The 20,216-nt window shown below is 45.1% G+C and overlaps 1 protein-coding gene across 1 annotated transcript in view; it reads right to left on the reverse strand.

Moving 5' to 3' along the window:
* SLC17A7 (solute carrier family 17 member 7) overlaps positions 1–19,917 on the reverse strand; it is a 239,168-nt gene extending 219,251 nt beyond the window's left edge. Inside the window, exon 1 of the mRNA XM_069200817.1 lies at positions 18,414–19,917. Coding sequence (XP_069056918.1) covers positions 18,414–18,475 — 62 coding nt within the window. The 5' untranslated portion in view covers positions 18,476–19,917. The remainder of the gene's footprint in view (positions 1–18,413) is intronic.
* Between the last annotated feature and the right edge of the window lie 299 nt (positions 19,918–20,216).

The raw sequence follows: 20,216 nt of genomic DNA on the forward strand, positions 1-20,216 counted from the left end.
ATTTAGATTTTGGGGGATGGGCTATCTGTCACCTTTGTGACGGCATAACCCATCCGCCGAGTTCTAAATCAGGCCCTTAGTCTTTACTAAAAAAAATAAGCCTAAAGATTTAGCACTGTTGATAACAGATTTACATTTGAGGACAACACATGAGGCAATTCAGGATTGAATTGTTGTAGCTGACTATAGAGAGGCAACAAGGAGACTTCAGATTGTTTTGAGTGGATTGATCTTCAAGTAATGAGTGGTCTTTCAGTCTTGGGCAAGATGTAAAACATTGTTATTAGTGGAAATCGTAAGATAGACCTGTGTATCAGCAAAATATACAGGACAAAGTATTCTTAATTTCTTGTGTAGGACTCTGGGAGATTCAATATAAAGATTCAAAAGATTTAGAAATTGGTCTTTGTGGGACCCTCTTGTATCAAAGTAATCAAACTGGAGAAGCAATTGTCAGGTTTTATTTATTATGACAAATTTATCAAGTTGGAAGCAAATCATTTCAAGACTACATTATCAATGCCTATGCTATCTTTGAGAATCCTGATGAGCATAGAATTGTTCACCAGGTCAAACTGAGCAGATAAGGCAAGAACTAAAGAAATGCAAGAGTTGCCAAAATCAAGAATGTGACGAGCTTCATCAACTATTTGCTTCAAGGCAGCCTCAGAGCCATAGCCCTGTCTGGAGCTAATGGGATATTTGTTAAAAAGAACATTGTCAAACATGTGTGGCATTAGTTGCACCATAATATAGCTTTCAACAACTTTGGCAAAAAAAAGAAGTCCTGAAACAGGATGAAAGTTAATTAGATTCGCCATGTCTGCAGAAGGTTTCTTCAGCAGAGGAGAGGCCCAGCCAGTTTAGAGGTGGTCTTGATTTCGCCTTGTGAAGAGAGATATGCACCAATTTAGTCCAATGAGGGGAAAAGTTTATGAGCCAGGCTCTTAGAAATGCACTCTAGGTCCCCAAGAATTGGGTCCATGAGATGGGCAGAGGGTCTCAATTTAGAAATAATTTTGAATAGATTTTCTTATGATACCAAGTCAAACCAAAGCCAGTTGATTTTGCTTTTACAAAATAGTTCATGGTCTTCTTTGAGTGCAAAGGGTGCAGCAGCAATATTTTGATGGAAATTCTTCACATTTAGCAGAAGGATCTTCACCTCTTAAAGAGGAGCGAGGATTGTTTGCAGCTCTGACAATGTCATCAAGTTGTTTTAGATGATTTCATGGTCAATCTCCTGCATTCAGGTCTTCACGCTTGGCAGGCCCATAAGCACAGTACTCCAAACTGTCAGGTGGTACATGCAATCAGAAGAGGAACGGCTGGTGGTGCCTACAGAAGTTTGGTGGCATTCTGAAGGTATATTGTTTATAATAGTAAGTGTTAGACATAGTAACACGATTGATAAGATATTATAGATCTTTATCTCTTCTTTAAATATCAGCTATACCAATGTAAGTCAATGCCCATCTGAATGATGGGGGCAGAGTGGTATTTCACTGTTATCATATTCCCCTCTCACTGAATCTACTGCCAAGCAACATATTTAGCTCATGTAAGGTTAGCTGTGGAATCGGAGATGCAAGGGAGAATTTGTCGCTCCTGCTTGGGTCTTCGCTACAAGGTCAGTGCTTTCTGACAGATGGATTTTGGCATAATTTCAAAGAGATTTGATGTGAGTAACCTTAGCATTTAAAATATTTCTTTTATAAAGTCTTCAGGCCGCCTGTCACCGAAGCTTGAATGAGGTTGGGATGACTGTATCTACTTGTTCTCCAATATACTTAATGATTGTCCTTATTAAAAGTGCTCTAAAAGTAGCTTAATTATATTTTATTAAAAATCAATGGTACATTAATTTGATAAATTTAAAACAGGTCGTTAAAATATTTCATTGTTAAATAGTATACATGCTTTATTTTTAGTTTTTTTAACATTACATTAAATTTCTTATATTTTAACTATCTTAAAAAATGTAATTTAACATTATTTCCTATGGAGTTTTATTTTAAGCCCCTGTCACCATTATTATCTATTGAAATATGTTGCAGTACCAGTGGTTGGCATGTGTAGTGCTGGACTTAGCACTGTTTCTTTCTGGCAGCAGTGACTTACACTCCTAAATTTGGCTTCAGCCCCTTTTTCTGGGGAAGAGACGTGTACATTTATATTTTTGAGTAACTTTACACTTGGATTTTGTGAATAACCCAAAGTAGTAAAGTTATCCAAAAGTATAAGAGTAAACTACATATGTATATTACTCACAAGTTTAAGTTACCTTTGTGAGGAGCCCCCTATATATTGTATGGTAAATGTTATATTAGTTAGTAATAGTAAATGATCTGTGCTGTATGTTTTTATATCATTATTATATGTTAAAAGTTAAATGCTAAATACTGTATGTGTCATATGTTAAATGCTATGTTACACTGTGCCTTTGTGCTCCATAATGCAGATGCATCCATCTGCAGATTGGAGTAGGGCGACAGTGGATGTTTGTGAATATCCTAATGCCAGTAAGGAAAGAGGTGTTGTGTAACATGTTTGTTTTGTTAGGGTCCTAACTACGAGTGGCCCATTACAATCCACAACATTTTACCACCTCAGAATTACTGTTACCGGGGTCCCAGTATTCTTGGGCAGTGGAATATAACAGGGATTATACATAATGGAAGAATAGAGTGTAAAAATTAGACATTCCGTGCCAATTCCTGTGTCAGAACTAACATGCCACCAGCAATGAGGGCCTAAATGTTAAATAACATATGCTATACGTTATGTGTTTTATGTTAAATGTTAAATGTTCCATGTTTTAAGTGAAATATTAATGATATATAACAATATTAAATAATATACACTATTTATTATATGTTCAAGGCTAAATATTATGTTATTTATTACCCTTTACATTTTTTATTGTATATGCTGTAAATTTAAATGTAAAATGATATGCTAGATGTTAAACTTGAAAAGCTAAATGATAGATGATTTATGTTGTTCTGCATGATTTCTTTGTCTTGTGTTCTGTGATGTGCCTTGTTATGTGCTATGCTTTTTTATTTTATGTATCATGAGCTGTATGTATAATATGTTACATATTACGGCACATGATATATTATGCTACAAATACAAAGGCAGCACATGCTTCATCATGTCTATGGTACGGCCACCTAAATGACTTGCATTACGTGTCTGTATCATACTTGCTGAGCAGTTAGCAACAACAAGCCCAAAGAAATTACAAAGAGTACGAAAACTTAGAAAACAACACAGACTATGTTGTCCTATTTTCCCATGACTCATGCTAGCAAGAGTCACGTTTATTGGGGGCACGCACACCAAATGCAAAGTATTCACAGTATTTATTACACTAAGTATAAACACCAAAAAGCACACCATATTTAAATAGCTGTCCATAGTCAAATCATAATTAATATTACATTCATAGTTGTCTCTTTCATGGTGTTATTGGTAATATGATATGTTATCTCATCTGTAAGATTATTTACAACATTTGTCACACAAAGAATGAAGTCAAGAGCATTGCATATGGTATGCAAGTTATGGTTTGCGTTTCTCTTGTGCCAGTTATGGATTGCAGTCCTAACCATAACTTGCAAATTTCAGTGTTTTTCTGTTTTAATTAGCAAACACAATTCCCCTGTAACTGTGTTTTTATGTGAATTTTTTAAGTTTTTTAAACACATGTAGTGGTGTAACAGCTCACATTTTGGAGAGAACTCTGAAATACAGAAAATATTTGACAGTTCCCTGCAAAATTGAGATTTCATAATTCTAAAAACAGAGCTCAGACCATTGTGCAGAGCTTTGCCACTGTCAGGGCTAAAAGGATTATGCAGTATAGAAAGCCAAATTATGCAACAAGCATATCTAAATGTAACCCAAATTATGCATCAAAAACACAAATGACGTGGCTCATTCTCTATCAATAATATTTTCAACCCATTAAGCGGGAATCAACATTGTTGGTGAAATCTGCAAATTAGGGAAATGATGGCAAATAATTTGGTAACTACAGTAACTCCATATTTTTGCATTAAAGACTGCAGACAAACAATCACATAAATCGGCTTCACCACTGTTACCATTGTTTTATCAACACCTTCTTCATGAAAGGTAATCAAAACCCAAACAGTCCAGTTCTAATCTTGGCTGGTTGTAGGGTGCTCTTGCATGAAAACAGCGTATTCAAGTTATTTATCCCAAAATAAACACGTAAAGTAAAAACACATAATGGGTAACATGCCATCAGTGATCACACACGTGATGTAATCAGTGATGTAATATGTGAGGTCAAAAGCAGTGCATGGCAGGGCTCAAGTTATAGTTAGCTCTGCTAATTATAACTGGGGAATTTTCGTGGTTTTTTTTAGATTAAAAAATGAATGTTGTCACGACATATTCACCTAAATCTAACGTCACTTTAGCCTTTGGTCTTTTTTGAGTGAATTTTGGAGATTTTTTATAAACAAAAACAGATCTTTTTTATCATATATAACTATACAGCTACTTTAACCTTTAGTTTGTTCAGTGAATCTCAATTCGGCAAGCCCCTCACAGGCAGTCACCTCCACACTGCGCATGGCTTTTGGCTGTGCACAGTGAGGGGTCTGCCCCAGGGCTTGACCTGTCACCAGGCCTTGTGGCCAAACACCCAGCAGACTGCCCCATGCTGTGCACAGCCTTTGGTGTGGCCGGCATAGGGTTAGCCTTTGTGCCCCTGGTGACCCCATCCTCCAAGACCAATACACATATATTAAGGAGGGGGGGGGGCATGCAGCCCCTCCCCAAGCCTTAATTGGCCTCAGGAACCACACGCCCATGGCCAGTTCCAATGAAAAGAGGAGGGGGCAGCATGGCCTCCTCCCGAAGCCTTAAAAGGCCCCATGGACCCCATCCTCCAGGGCCAAATACAATTAAAGAGAAGAAGGATGTGAGGCCTCCGTCCCTCCCTGACCCTTCTTGTGCCCCAGGGACCCCATCCCCAGACCAAAATCTAAGGGGGCATGTAACCCCTCTCTTCAAGCCCTAATAGATCCAGAGACCCCATTTCCAGAGACCACATACAATAAAAAAGGGGAGGGGCTGTATGGCCTCCCTCCCTTAGCCCTAATAGGCACCAAGGACCCCATCCCTCAGGGCCAAACATAATAAAAAGGTGAGGGGGCAGTGTGCCCCTCTCCCTGAGCCATATTAGGCCCCATGAACTTGCCTGGGAGCAAACTTAAGGGTCATTGAGAGTTTGGCAGGCAGAAAAGCCAACAGAGTTTCCACCTGCTGGCCCAGCGGGAAACATCCCACAACATTGACGCCGGCTCATAATAATCCCAAGGCAGCTGGGTCACCCCTGGGCCCCATGGAGTCTCTGGTTACAGCTCAGGATGCTGGACCAGTCTATAAATATACAAATATACAATCCCAGCTTCTAACAACAGTGGGTGGAGGCTTGAACCCTACCTACGTATGGAGGTGCGCTCCGATGCCAGGTGTATAGGGTGAGGGGGGAGTTCCACTTCACCAATTACACATTTTTATAACGTATTGCATGACAGCTCTGTGTCTCGCATACAGCAGCATTATAAAAATATTTCATATGCAGGACAGGAGGGTGAAAACTCGTTAGTAATCTTCTGCAATTGACATTGCTATTGGATTATGCAGCATTTGTATTTGCAGTTTTATATGGTGCGAACCAGGCCCACTGGAGGGGAGAAAGTTCAAAGGTCAGAGGGGTAGAGTAGCATCTTGTGCGGTACACAGAGAACTGGTGAGAAGCGGGGACGGACCGCCCTACAGGGCAATCAGGCAGCGCCCGTGGGCTGCTCTGACGGGTCAGTGTGTGGGGAGGTTTTAAAATAGTTTGTGGGCCTGATTAATGGCCTGGTGGGTCGGTTTTTACTGTTCATTTCCCTGATAGTGCTATAAATATTGCCTGTAGCTAGCACACATTTGCATATCCTCCAATACCCTGCAAAATACACATACAAGTGTCTTTCAAAGTTCAAAACTGGCCTGATTTGCCATTGTTTCAGCTATCTGGTTCGCAAAGGTGGCCACTTTTGTTTTGGTGCCCAGGCCTATTTTATGTCCCAGTCCCGCCCCAGTATGAAGAAAGCCTCCCACACACAACAACACAACAACGTGCCTGCCACAGTGGGTGAGAGATTCTGGGCCTGATTCAGATCCTGGCGGAGGGAATACTCAGTGTCCACCGTACTTCGATCCCCATAGGCTCCAATGGAATCGTAATATGGCGGACAGGATTTCCCTCACGTTTGTGATGGAGTAACCCCCTCCCCCAGCATCTAAATGAGGCCCTGTGTCTTTACGGAGCTGCCAGTAGTGTAACGAAAATTGAGGGTGCCCCCCCTGCAAAGAACACGGAGGGCCCCCTCCAAACTCACTCAGGAGCTCTCAGGCCAGGGTGCTGTGCTGAAGGGGCCCCCAGGACCCATCGCACCGCAGGGGCTGCGCAGGCCTTTGTTACGCCACTTGAGTAACACACAGCATGCCAGCTGCAGGCACCCGCTGCATGACGGAGAAAGTAAGAGAGTGCAGCCTCAATAGCCCAAACACAAGAACATATGAACACATGTTCTGCTTACATAAGGAACTGTAGAATGTATTCGGTTAAGACCAGCAGCTGTCTGACAACTGCATGACAAACAGTTTGCAAACTTTAACCATTATGCACGGCCCTAGCACTCGTGGGACCCAGCCACAAAGCGCTTCAGCGCCTCACCAGGGGCAGAAAGCGCTATATAAATGCCCACACGATACCATGGTTTGTAACAGAACCAGTTGGGAGCACATGGCTTGGAGTTGGTTACTGTTATCTAGTTGCATTTTGTTGGCCCGAGTTATTTCACTGACCAGGACAATGTATTCTTTTTCTCTTTAGAACACAAAAGCACGGCAAACGACATCCAGTAGAAACCATTTGCAAGTGGCCAAGTGGAATTTTCAACAGGATAGGCAGAAAGCAGGAAAGCTCGAGTTCGAATCCCAGCGTCTTCATTTGAATTAGTTGTGTGATACTGGGCGAATCCTGTCATCTTTCTAAGCACCACTTCCGTTTTTGCCAACATGTGGAGTGTTTAGCAACAGGCCTAGTATTAACAGAAGCTATAAAAATACCTGCGAGTACCCTAAGATCATTACATAGATTCATGCAATGGAGGGAGTCTTTTTTTCCTTTGTTATGTGAATTTAACCGAACATGGGGGAAGGTATTTTCAGAACAGAGGCTCAGGGGGCTGCTCCCCTCCCCCGCTCAGCTGGTAGCCTGGCCCTGGAAAGGAGGAGCGTGAGCATTAATGGAGTCTGAAGCGGGCATGCATTATTTAGGAGTGGCTTCTCAGCGCAGACTGCAGCCAGAGGCATCCTTGCAATTAGCAGAGCCCTCTTCACTCAATCAATAGGGGCATCCTTGGGGTGATGAGAAGGACGGAGCCCCGAGCGAGAGCCCCTGGGCACACTGACAACTGAGCATCGGCAGAAGCTGATGGGAGGGACAGAGAGCCCAGCGAGAGGTCTCGGGGCACACTACAACTGAGCCCAGGCAGAAGGTGACAGGAGGAAGAGAGACCCCAGCTAGAGGTTCCTGGGCACACTACAACTGAGCATCGGCAGAAGCTGATGGGAGGGACAGAGAGCCCAGCGAGAGGTTCCTGGGCACACTACAACTGAGCATCGGTAGAAGCTGATGGGAGTGAGAGAGACACAGGGAGCGGTCCCTGGTCACACCTATAACTGAGCATCGGCAGAAGCTGATGGGAGTGAGAAACCCCAGCGAGAGGTCCATGGGCACACTGACAAATGAGCATCGGTAGAAGCTGAGAGGAGGAAGAGAGACCCCAGCGAGAGGTCCCGGGGCACACTACAACTGAGCATCTGCAGAAGTTAATAGGAGGTCCAGAGACCCCAGGGAGAGGTCCCAGGGCACACTACAACTGAGCATCGGTAGAAGCTGATGGGAGGGACAGAGACCAGAGCGAGATGCCCCTGGGCACGCTGACAAATGAGCATCGGCAGAAGCTGATGGGAGGTCCAGAGACCCCAGCGAGAGGTCCCAGGGCACACCTACAACTGAGCATCGGTAGAAGCTGATTGGAGGGGCAGAGACCCCAGCGAGAGGTCCCTGGGCACGCTGACAACAGAGGTCGGGCAGAAGCTGGTGGGAGTTCAAGAGACCACAGCGAGAGGTCCCAGGGCACACTACAACTGAGCATCGGCAGAAGCTGATGGGAGGGACAGAGACCACAGAGAGAGGCTCCTGGGCACACTACAACTGAGCATCGACAGAAGCTGATGGGAGGTCCAGAGACCCCAGCGAGAGGTCCCTGGGCAAACCTATGACTGAGCTTCGGTAGACGCCGATGGGAGGGACAGAGACCCCAGCGAGAGGTCCCATACACTGGGCACACTGACAACTGAGCATCGGTAGAAGCGGATGGGAGGTTCAGAGACCCCAGCAAGAGGTCCCATACACTGGGCACACTGACAACTGAGCATCGGTAGAAGCTGGTGGGAGGGACAGAGACCCCAGAGAGAGGCCCCTGGGCACGCTGAAAATAGAGCCCAGGCAGAAGCTGATGGGACTGAGAGAGACCCCAGCGAGGGGTTCATTAGGAGGAGCTGCTCCTGTGTTCCAGGCACTGATGAGGTCAGGGGTCACAAAGGCAGTGCTGGGGGTCGCAAGGGGCAAGCCAGGGGTCGCAGATGACCCCTAAATGACATCTGGCTACCCCACATTCCGCTTATACAAACTAAGATTTAACATACCTCAGTTTCCAACTATACAAACACATAGAGTCATTGCATACTAGTATGTGCCTGCCTTTCTATCTATACAATACATTGATGCGAAGCATATATTTGTGCACCCAGGACCGACCGCAGTATCCATGTACACTAACACACAGCAATAGTTATGCATTTATTAAGACAATGGAGTGTCTCGGGCTCATAATGGCTGATATCAATCAGCCCAGAGCACCATAACTTCAATGTTTGTCTTTCCGTTTCTCCATTTTTAATTTATAACAGGCTACCCTTAGTGGGTGGAATGTTCTAATAGCCTTATAGCCCTTCTGCCTCAGGCTGCACCTGTTGTTAAAGGCCCTCATCCTCGTTATAGGCTGGAGCTCTCTACAGCGGGCCATTAAGGCATATTAAAACATATAGTTGCATAGCCTGTATATATATGAAAAGCTTGCTATACAACTATTCAAACAGAAGCATGGGATAAATATATGTAGATGCCTCATTGTCTATGTATGCAAACACAGAGGCCCTAATTACAAGTTGCATGTGAGGGGGCCGGGCTCACAGCGCTGCAAATGCACATACAAATTGACTGTTACTGTGCTGTTAATGCAGCTCACTAGTGTGCAATTACAAGTTAAAACCCATGACATGGTGGATTACTGTGCAGCACTGATTTTTACAGCCAGTAACACCTCATAGAATTTCCAATTTTGTAACATTTAACGCTTAGATTTACCACCTGCTCTCTGCAGGTGGTAAATGTATGGCGAGACCACTGGGTGGGGTGTAGGGTGAGGGTGGGAAGCAGTATGGGAGGGAATATTATTTCTGGTGGGGAGGCACTGCATGATCATTACAGCAATAAACAACATTGAGAATAAGGCTTTGTTGCTGCAGCTGGAAAACTTCATGCATTTCTACTTGTGGGGTTACCACGCTGTAAAATCAGGTAGATAGATAGATAGATAGATAGATAGATAGATAGATAGATAGATAGATAGATAGATAGATAGATAGATAGATAGATAGATAGATGCAGATGTGTATTTGTACAAATGTATATACATACATGTATGCCTATACACACACATGTGAATTTGTGCCATTAGTGAGGTAATAAGGCAGATACATAGATATGTTCTATTCAGGTGTGTCTTGAATTCGGTATATAAATATGTGATATGGATGTGTTTATTTGTAAGGTAAGTACACATATGTATGACATATATGCGCGTATAGTGAGGCAGGTGTATGGATTTATAATGTACAAATGCAAAAATACACGGATGTGTGTGTGTATATATGTGTGTGTGTGCATCTATGCATGGATGTTTGTATTTCTACAGATAGTGAGGTAGTACCTATGCAGCCACTTCAGTATATTTCTGACAAACACAAAGCTGCATAACATGTATCTGCTACACTCTTCATTCATACTAACACTGGTACGTATGCAGAGTATATCTGCACTGACCTACCTCACTATCCTGCTCTGGAAACGCGGAAACGCATAGCATATATCCACTGCTCTGTCAGCAGAAACACACACTAGTGGATAGCACATAATTATGTGTCTATTCAAACACAGAGAGGCATAGTGTAGCTATACTCACCTATATTATTATACATCTGTACAAACATATAGAAGCACAGTATACATATATGTACCTACCTCACTGTCCATCTATGCAAACACAGAGAGGCATAGCAGCATGTATGTGCCTGAATCACTATGTATACAAACACAGAAGAGCATAGCATGCATGTGTGTGCCTGCCTCACTATCCACTTACAGAAACACATATAGGCGTAAGATATATGTACGTACTTACCTCACCATCCATCTTTACAAGCACACAAACATGCAGTGTATATTGATGGATACCTCAGTGTTAATTGATACAGACATACATGAATAGCCTACACTGCTACACCCGCCTCCCTATATACATGAACAGACAAAAGCATAGGCTGCATGTGTTTACCTACCCCAGTGCCTACGTCATTATTTATACAAACAAACAGATGCACAGGAGTCCTTGTGTCTTGAAATGGCAGTCCCAAACTGTTTTTACAAGTTGCAGCAAGCCGATCAATTTATTCCAGGTTCCCAGACCAGGTCTTTGGTCCACCAACAAGAAGCTGGCAACAAGAACAAAAATCTCCATCATCCAATTAGATTAGATTTTAGTATTTTTTTACTTAATTTGGCTGCCTGGATTGTTCGCAAACCCAGGTTTGCAGACCGTCCGTGGATTAACAGTCCAGATATCTTTATCTTTCAAAGTCTGATTGCCAGGTCATCTCAATTTAAAACCTACAAAAATCTCTTTTATAATGCTAATTTCTCAAAAACTATTGAACAGATTTATACCAAGCTTGTGGAAAGTTCTACTGCTCTGCCAAATCTGGTGTTACTGATTTCAGCCATAGGCCCTGGAAGCAGGGGTCCTAGGGGTGCTGCAGCACACCAAAAAATAGCCATGTTGGTGTTAAGAAGGCGAATGAGCAATAAAGATGCCATAGGTTTTGTGTGAATCTTGTCACATTTGTGTGTGTTCAAAGTCAGACGTCAAGTGTAAGGCAAATTGCTACTTATTTGAAACCGGTGTTTACTTTTATTCGTCTGACTGCAAAGTGAGAGAATTTTGTGAACTATGGGACAATCTTGCTGGGGGTGTGGAAGAGAAAGGAAAGGCTGCAGAATGTCAGGTTTTTTCTAACACACTACAACATTTAAATATCTGTAAAAAAAACAGTACATATATTCAGAATATTTCAGCAAATAGGAGAGAACTAAGGAAACATTTTTTTTTGTCATTCTGAAGAGTGATGAAAACAAATATTTTATGATCAAACTAATCAAGTCACTATACTTGGTGATGTGCAAAAGATTAATATTTTCTGAAACCCAATTTCCACACATCATTTATGCGTGATATAATTTTACTATAGAACTGCATGCCTATGTAAATTTAGTGGCCAATTCAATGGAAACTGTGTTGTCTGTAAATGACAGTGCGCTGCCACACAATGCTTCAAAATGCACCACCAAGTACGTGCCACACCTTGCCACTTTCCTGCTAAATCAGTATGGTACACTTGCTAAACTTGTTTTTAGTGTGTTTCTTGGATTTTTTAGAATCACTACGACTTTAGTGATGTAACATTAGCACCCCTACTCTGAAAATTGTCCCAGCACCACTGATTTCAGCCATGTTTTCTGTAACTACACAAAAAAAGAAGTCCTGTGGCATTTAAAATGGGGACTTTCATTTTTTTGGACCCCGTCCCATTTTTTGCCCTCCACTTGAAAGGTCTGCATAAACCAGTTAAGGCTAAATCCAAACTGGTTGAGAATTTATTTTGGAAAGTTACATGCAGGTTCATTTAACAGTGCTAAAGTTACAAGCAAAAATGTATTTTTAATAGAAAGTTGAACCACATCAAAGCAACAATGGTAAGAAACAGCATATCAAAATCTGACTACCTACCACCGTGGTTGCTGCCATGGCATTTTTTCATATATGTTATTTTAACAAACAATACGTAACCCTGCTAAAGATGCACGAGGTTACATTTTGCAGTACAGTTACATCAGATTGAAGAGGCCATTCGGTGGTAAACAGCATTTTTTCATGTCAATTTTGTTGTACTGTGGTCATAAATTTAAATTTGGCTTTTGCACCGTAGTAATAAATGATGTTTTTTTAGTAAAGGAGCTTTACAAAAACATATTTTTGTGAAACATTTATTGTCGCTGCCATAGCATATACATCATATATGCAGATGTATAGAGTATAATTTGCAGTTATTTGTACAGTTTTTCTAAAAGCCATGGGCTACAATTATTTTTAGTGCCATGTAACCAATATAAATATCCCCCAACACTGTAAAACATGTTGTGCAATATCAAATTCTTCAGAAGAACTGTTCTAATAAACACATTTGTATTATTACACTGCAGGATCAGTAAAATGTTTTTTTTCATATTTCATGGGATGGGTTTTATATGGTTTATATGTGTTTATACCACTGCTGCTGTTTGTGCAATTAAAGCACATAAGCACACTATATATATATATATATATATATATATATATATATATATAATATTCAACTATATACATAAAAATGCGCGTATATTGTGCCACGATTATGACATTATTCCGATTAACTGTATTTAAAGCACTGCTCATTGTACATAAAAGATATATTTATATATATATATATATATATATATATATATATATATATAGGGACCTTTATGTATATGAAAGTATGCTCGTGCGCTATACGTATCGTTTACTGCGTGCACATTTAGTATAAATAATGATATGTACATATCCAAACACACCGCCGCTGGGCTGTATCGAGGACGGTGAAATACGCGTTTTACTCCTACTTTATTTGGGATTTTCCGCGCGGTTATAATGCGCGTCCCCTGCAGATAAAGGATTTTGTTGGGGCGGGCACCGGCGCGGGGGAGGCCGGTGCGAGGTGTGTGTGTGTGTGTGTGGGAGGGGGCAACGATCCGGGCGCCTGCCCCCCCCCCCCCGGCACTGGAAGTGCGTGTGTGTGGGGGGGGGGGGGGGGGGGACGAGTGTGTCTGCGGGGAGAAGCACCTACACACACTATGAAAGGGGGGGGCGCGGAATACACAGACGTGCAACCACACACCCGAAACATACATTCATAATTAAATCTTAAAAATAAAGACTGGTGCCAATGTGCGGTGGCGAGAACCGTCAGCGTGTGAACACTAATGGGGGGCACCGCTCGCCCGGAAGGTTTACATCCGAAGCACACGTGAGCCCTATAGAGGGAGCACGTGAAACAGCGCGTTCTGTGCGCATCTGATTTTCTTTTTCAAACATATCTCTATTCTCAGGGCTCTGATTTCAAATGAAGGATCTGTGCCCGATATGCCACGTGTCTCCTTCCACGCACAGACTGTGTGTGCTCCACACTGTTGGATCCACGGTCCCGGGTTCTAACTGGTGCATCTGTGGCTCCGCTCCCGGGCGTTAATAAAAGACTCTGACATTAAAAAACCCTTCGCGGCCTCGTAAACTCCATGAATAATTGAAAAGTCTGGGACATCGGAGGGAAGATGCGCTCGTTTCTGAGTGCGACACAAGCCTGCCATCCCCCCCAACCCAGTGCGCCCCGAGTGTGTGACACAAGCGACCCCCCGCTTGTGTGTCGCAGACATGGCAAAGACATGCCTTCGCATACATCTGTATAAGCGAAAATGTAATGGGCATGTACTTATATTTAAATAGAAAGTGTACCGTATATTACAGAATAAAACCAAAGGTTGCATATACATAATTGTAAACGTACCATTCCGCTGGCCCTTGTGTAGACACAAACAAGAACAAAGGTAATGTACACACGTTCAAACAAACCAAGACACCAGCATTAATGTCAAAATATAATACAAAGCAAATTTCGTGCACACATTATACTGAAAACGAATGTACATCAATGCGCGTATATACATGCAGACATTCAACTTCTCTAACGTCACCATCTGAATTATAACAAACGCCACTGATAGTCTGTAATGAAGAGGGCGAGAAAAGCACAGACGCCCTGCTGTATTTGGGCTCATGTGACGACGTCCGGTGCGTGCTGCACCGTCTGCACGTGCGTGGCACTGCTGGACTCCAGAACAGCGCTGGGGCGGGTATAAATGTCCTCCGAGGGACTGGGGGCGTTGGGCGCTGGGGGGTCACTAAGGAAGGCATGTGCCGAGCAGTCTGGCAAAGGACTCGTTCACCGCTGAAAGGAATCTGAACGAAAGACAGCGCCTAGAGCCGAGTCAGTGGACGCTACATTAAGTATGACAACAGTACAAACAAAGCACGTACAGCAAGCACAGTGTAGCAACCAATCATAGCAGAGAAAGCACATATACCAAGCATAGCAGAACATGCATACCGAGGGTGACATGATAAAAACAACACATCGAATATAAGGCGAATACGTGGACAATATACCAACACGTTAAAGAAACTCCACAAACATGATATAACAAACATTGCTCACAAGATGCAAAACATGTGAAGCGGAGAGAGGAACAGGGGCCAGGAAATGTCGTTCTGAGCAAATATGCCTACCATTGCTCCAGAAGCAAAGTACCCGTAACCAGCAGACCACTACGTACCACACACCACGAACACCCGACAGATAAAAACACACCCCATAACTAGCATAGCACTACATACCAAACACCACAAACACCTGAAAACTAAGAACACCCTTCGCGCCCCCCTAACCAGCATCGCACTGTATACCAAACACCGCAAACACCCGACAGCTAAAAACATTCCCCTAACAGCATAGCACTACATACCAAACACCCGAAAACTAAGAACACACCCCCATAACCAGCATAGCACTATGTATCAAACACCACAAACAACCGAGAGCTAAAAACACCCCCCAAACAGCATAGCACTACATACCAAACACCCGAAAACTAAGAACACACCCCTGTAACCAGCATAGCACTGCATACCAAACACCACAAACACCCGACAGCTAAAAACATTCCATAACCAGTATAGCACTACATATCAAACACCACAATCGACAGCTAAAAATAACCCATAACCAGCTTAGCACAACCTATTAAATAACTGGCAGGTAAAAACGCACTCCCTAACAGCATAGCGCTACATACCAAACACCCGACAGCTAAAAACAGACCCCTCAACTAAGCAAACACCCGTCAGCTAAAATACACCCGTAACCAGAATAGTGCTAAATACCACACACCACAAACACCCGACAGCTAAAAATATATACACGTAATCGCCATAGCACTACACAACAAACACCACAAACACCCGACAGCTAAAAATACACACGTAATAGCCATAGCACTACATACCAAACACACACAAGCACTCAACTAATAAAACACCCGTGACCAGAATAGCACTACATACAAAAGACCACAAACACCCGTAAACTAAAAATACACACGTAATCGCCATAGCACTACATGCCAAACACTATGAAGACCTGACAACTAAAAATGCACCCCTCAACTAAACAATCACCAGAAACAACCGTCAGCTAAAAACACTCCATTCAACTAAACAGACACAAGACAATCTCAGCTCACACCGGTGAGCCGGATCATCTTTCTATATTTTGGGACTGCGGATTTTGAGAAGTGTTGTGTGCACGTACCGATATTTCGAGATTACGTTTTTTTTTTTTTGTCTTTGAGGGCTATATGTGAATTTAGTGACCTAAAACAATGTATATTGGGAAATGTATGTGTTGCACTCTACCAGCCTCCTCATTGTGCTCGCCATGTGGTGGGGAAGTGGGCTCTACGTTGCCCGGCAGAGAGCCTACATTCTACAAGGACCGGGCGGTTATACAGTGTTAATGACCGGCTGTCCCGGGGGAGAGCGGCTGCGTTCGATGAGGGAACCGATGGGATTAATATAGGTAATGGATTCATTCTTCCTGTGTTGCCTGCCGCCCCTGTCTGGAGCTCTGAGGATCGCCCCGCCCCCAACACACACACACGCACACACAACAGCACACACACACCTCTATCTGCCGTGACCCCCGTCTCACTCTTCTCTCCTCCCTCTCTCCCCACCCGCATACTTTATCTGCCCTCATCACCGCCCTCCTTTCATCAGAAACGCTCGCTCCTCCTTTTCTCTATGCGTTTGTAGGCTTTCATCCTCTGTTCTGCGCTCCCTTCTTCCTCCGTTTCTCTCTCTGTACTTCCTGTTCACTCCCTCCCTGTCCCTGGGCTTCGCGCTCTTCGTCTCTCTCTCTCTCCCTCCATCATTCGTTGTTCTGTATATTGTCCCCATCTCCGTTTCTTTGTCTCTTTCTCTCACTTCTCATGTGTGCATTTCTAGTTATCTCCCTTCTCACTCTCTCCGTTTATCTCGTTCTCTCTCCTTGTCGTCGTTGCCTTCATGTTATGACTTTTCCTTAAAACCCCTCTCTCTGTTTCTCTGTTTCTCTGTTTCTCTGTTTCATTTCAGTTTCGTTCACTTTTCCCCTCTTTCTTGGCTGCAGTACATATCCCCATCTTTGACGTCCCTTGTTCTTCGCTCTGCCTTTTCTCTCTCACAGTCTCTCCCAGCTGTCTCTTTTAAGCCCTCTCGTGGTCTCTTTCTCCCACCTTTCTATTTCCATGTTACCCCCTCTTTTCTTTCCTTAATTCTCTCTCCCCTGATCACATCGCGTCTCTTTATTTCTCTTACACCCTTCATCGCCTTTCCTTCCCTCTCTTTCTCTTATTTTGTCCCCCCACCCTCTCATCCTTTCCCCCCGCCTCCCTGCTATTTGTATTTTCTTTGCCCCTCTCTCTCTCTCCCTCTCATTCCTGTTTCCCTTCTACGTATGTTTTGTTTGCTCTTCTCTCATCCTCTCATTCCCGTCTCCTTTCTGTTCATATTTTCTTTGCCCCCTCTCCTCCCCTCATTTACCTTCTATCGTTTCTTCCTCCCTACAAACTCCTTTCTTTGCACGTTTCTTCTCTTTGTCTCCTTCTGTTTCCCCTCCCCAATTTATTTTTTTATCCGACCCGCATCCTCTGTTTTTATTTTTATTTTCTCTTTACTGTCAAGTCAGGCCCCCCGTCTCTTCTCCTCCTCTCGCTTCTTGTTTTTCTTGTTCCCCTTACCCTGTCCTCGTTACCTGTCTCTCTATCACTCCTCCCTGCCCCCTCATCTGTTTTTCTCCACTTCCACCTTCCCTCCCCTCTCTTTGTGTCTCTCCCTCGTTCCTTCGTGCCCTTATACTCCCTGCACCCCCCAGTAGCACCCCTCCCAGGGCAGGAAGCCTGGGGTCGGCCCCTCAGGTCTGGGCTCGGGGCGGGCTCTGGGGCAGGCCCTGTCCCTGGGAGGCTCATTGGATAATGTGCTCTCCGGGCCGCGCTGTAATCACTTCTCCGCTGTCTCCTAAAGCCCCAGCATGTTAGACCCACCTCCCCCGCCCCTCCCCCGGGGGGCCCGCAGCGGATCAAGGAATAATCACGGAGATCCCACCGGCCCCCTCCCTCTGCCCCACGAGTGTGAGGCCTGCCCCGGGATTAGTGCGTCGAGGAAAGGAAATGAAGGTCGGATGGAGGGCCCCAGGGGCGTCTGCTGCCCCCGCCCACAGCGCGAAGAAATACACCTGAGCCTGACGGCACCAAATACGGGAGAGGGGGGCGTTAATTACATCTGAGGTGACAGAGATGGATGCGGCCACGGTTCTGCAAAACACTAACCAGCGCGGGATGGGGGATACTGCAGCATATCTATCTATCTATCTATCTATCTATCTATCTATCTATCTATCTATCTATCTATCTATCTATCTATGAATGCACAATCTGCTACATCTATCTATGGCCGACACTATGAATAGAGCTATATTCCCAGCAGAAAGATAAATAGACAAAGCGATGGAGAGATTAACAAAAATAGACAGGCACAGATAGATACGCGCAAACATATAGTGAGTGACATGTATACTCGTGTGTGTGGGGGGAGGGGTACAACCATCACCGAGTACGCCCCGGGGGGGACGCTGGCCCCTATGCATTGCCCCGGTAGCGCCCGCAGACAGGCCCCGGCTCCTACCTGTGCAGTTGTCCCAGGGCGCTCCCTGCCAGCTGCTTGAAGGCGTCCTTCTTGAACTCCATGGTGCCGCCTCTCTCCCGGGTGCCGGCCGCTCTCCGGAGTCTGGGCGCTCAGCACAAACTTCCCCCGGAGCTCATGCCGGGACTGAGGCTGGGCAAGAAGAGCTCTCCGAGCAGGGCGGGGGGCTGCTGTGGCACAGGGAGGAGTGCCGAGCCGGCTGGGGAGGGACCTGACAGACACCGCGTCTACCTCCGCGCAGGCAGGCACTGCATCTGCCTCTACACAAGCAGGCACTGCATCTACCTCTGCACAAATAGGCACTGCATCTACCTCTGCACAAGCAGACACTGCATCTACCTCTGCAGAAACAGGCAGTGCATCTACCTCTGCACAAACACGCACTGCATCTACCTCTGCACAAGCAGACACTGCATCTACCTCTGCAGAAACAGGCAGTGCATCTACCGCCACACAAGCAGGCACTGCAACTACCTCTGCAGAAACAGGCACTGCATCTACCTCCACACAAGCAGGCACTGCATCTATCTCCACTCAAGCAGGCACTGCATCTACCGCCACATAAGCAGCAGGAACCGCATCTACAGCCACACAAGCAGGCACTGCATCTACCTGCACACAAGTATAAACGGAATCCACCGCTGCGCAGCAGGTACCACGCCCAGCTCACCACAGTCAGCCACCGTTTTTACCCTGGCACAGTCCGGTAGCACAAGCAAGGCAGCAGAAGCAGACAGCAGTTACACAGGCACAGCACAGGTGCACTGCTATCTCCACAAAGCCATCAATCGCACCCCCCTCCACACAGACAGGCACCACACTCAGCCCTGGCAGGTACACACCTACTTCGCACGGCCAGGCACCCCACGCAACTCTTCACAGGCAGGTCCCGCGACTACCCCCTACAGCTGCCCACTCACAGACAGGAACCACAAGCACCACCCCGCAGGCAGGCAACCCGCCTGCCCCTCGCACGCAGGCACACTCCTACCCTTTCACGGACAGGCAGCACCACGACTGCCCTGGGAAGAGTGTGCAGCAAGGAGTCCGCCCCACGTCCCCCTTCACGCGTGGGCGCACTATCACGGGGTGGATGAGTGAAGGGCGAGGATCTCCTGGCCTCCCACCTCCTCACCAGCCTGTCCTCGGGCAGGCCGGAGAACTGACACCTAGGACTGCGGACAGCTCCCCTGCTAGGCAGTGACATTTCCGCCCCTTCAGCTCCCTGCCGAACACCCCCACCCAGTCCCCACCTACACATCCGGGATCACCGAGCATCACCCGCGCCCCCTCCACTTCCTGGAAAACCAGGAACAGCGTTCCCCCAGGGCCCCTGCAACCTTTGGCACCGACAGCCCCTCCCGCTTGTCCCAGAAATGTGTAGTCATTCTCCATCCCTCACCCATGTGCATTCAGCTGCAAGCCCCCTCCAGGTGGAGCCACACCGCTTGTAACTTCATGCACCTCACCTGTTGCAATCTAAGTCATCCCAAGGCCCTGCCAAGCCTGCAAAGTCCAGTTACTATAGGATCCGGAGCCCCCTAATCGTCGGGGGGTACCCCTCCCCCACCACCAAATCCACGAGTCAATGACAAGGCAATACGATTTGTTTTTGGGAAGAGGGCCATGTTTATTTACAAACATAAACAGTTAAGCAGGACATTTTTATTTCTACAAATAAAATCAAAAACAAATAAGATTCAACCAATCTGAATTCTTAAAACATCCAAGTTACATTAGAAAATGCAGAAATCTTTTAAACAAAGAAATACAAAAATCGTCATT

The sequence above is a fragment of the Pleurodeles waltl genome, chromosome 7 (genome assembly GCF_031143425.1).
Source record: "Pleurodeles waltl isolate 20211129_DDA chromosome 7, aPleWal1.hap1.20221129, whole genome shotgun sequence".
Classification (NCBI taxonomy): Eukaryota; Metazoa; Chordata; class Amphibia; order Caudata; family Salamandridae; genus Pleurodeles; species Pleurodeles waltl.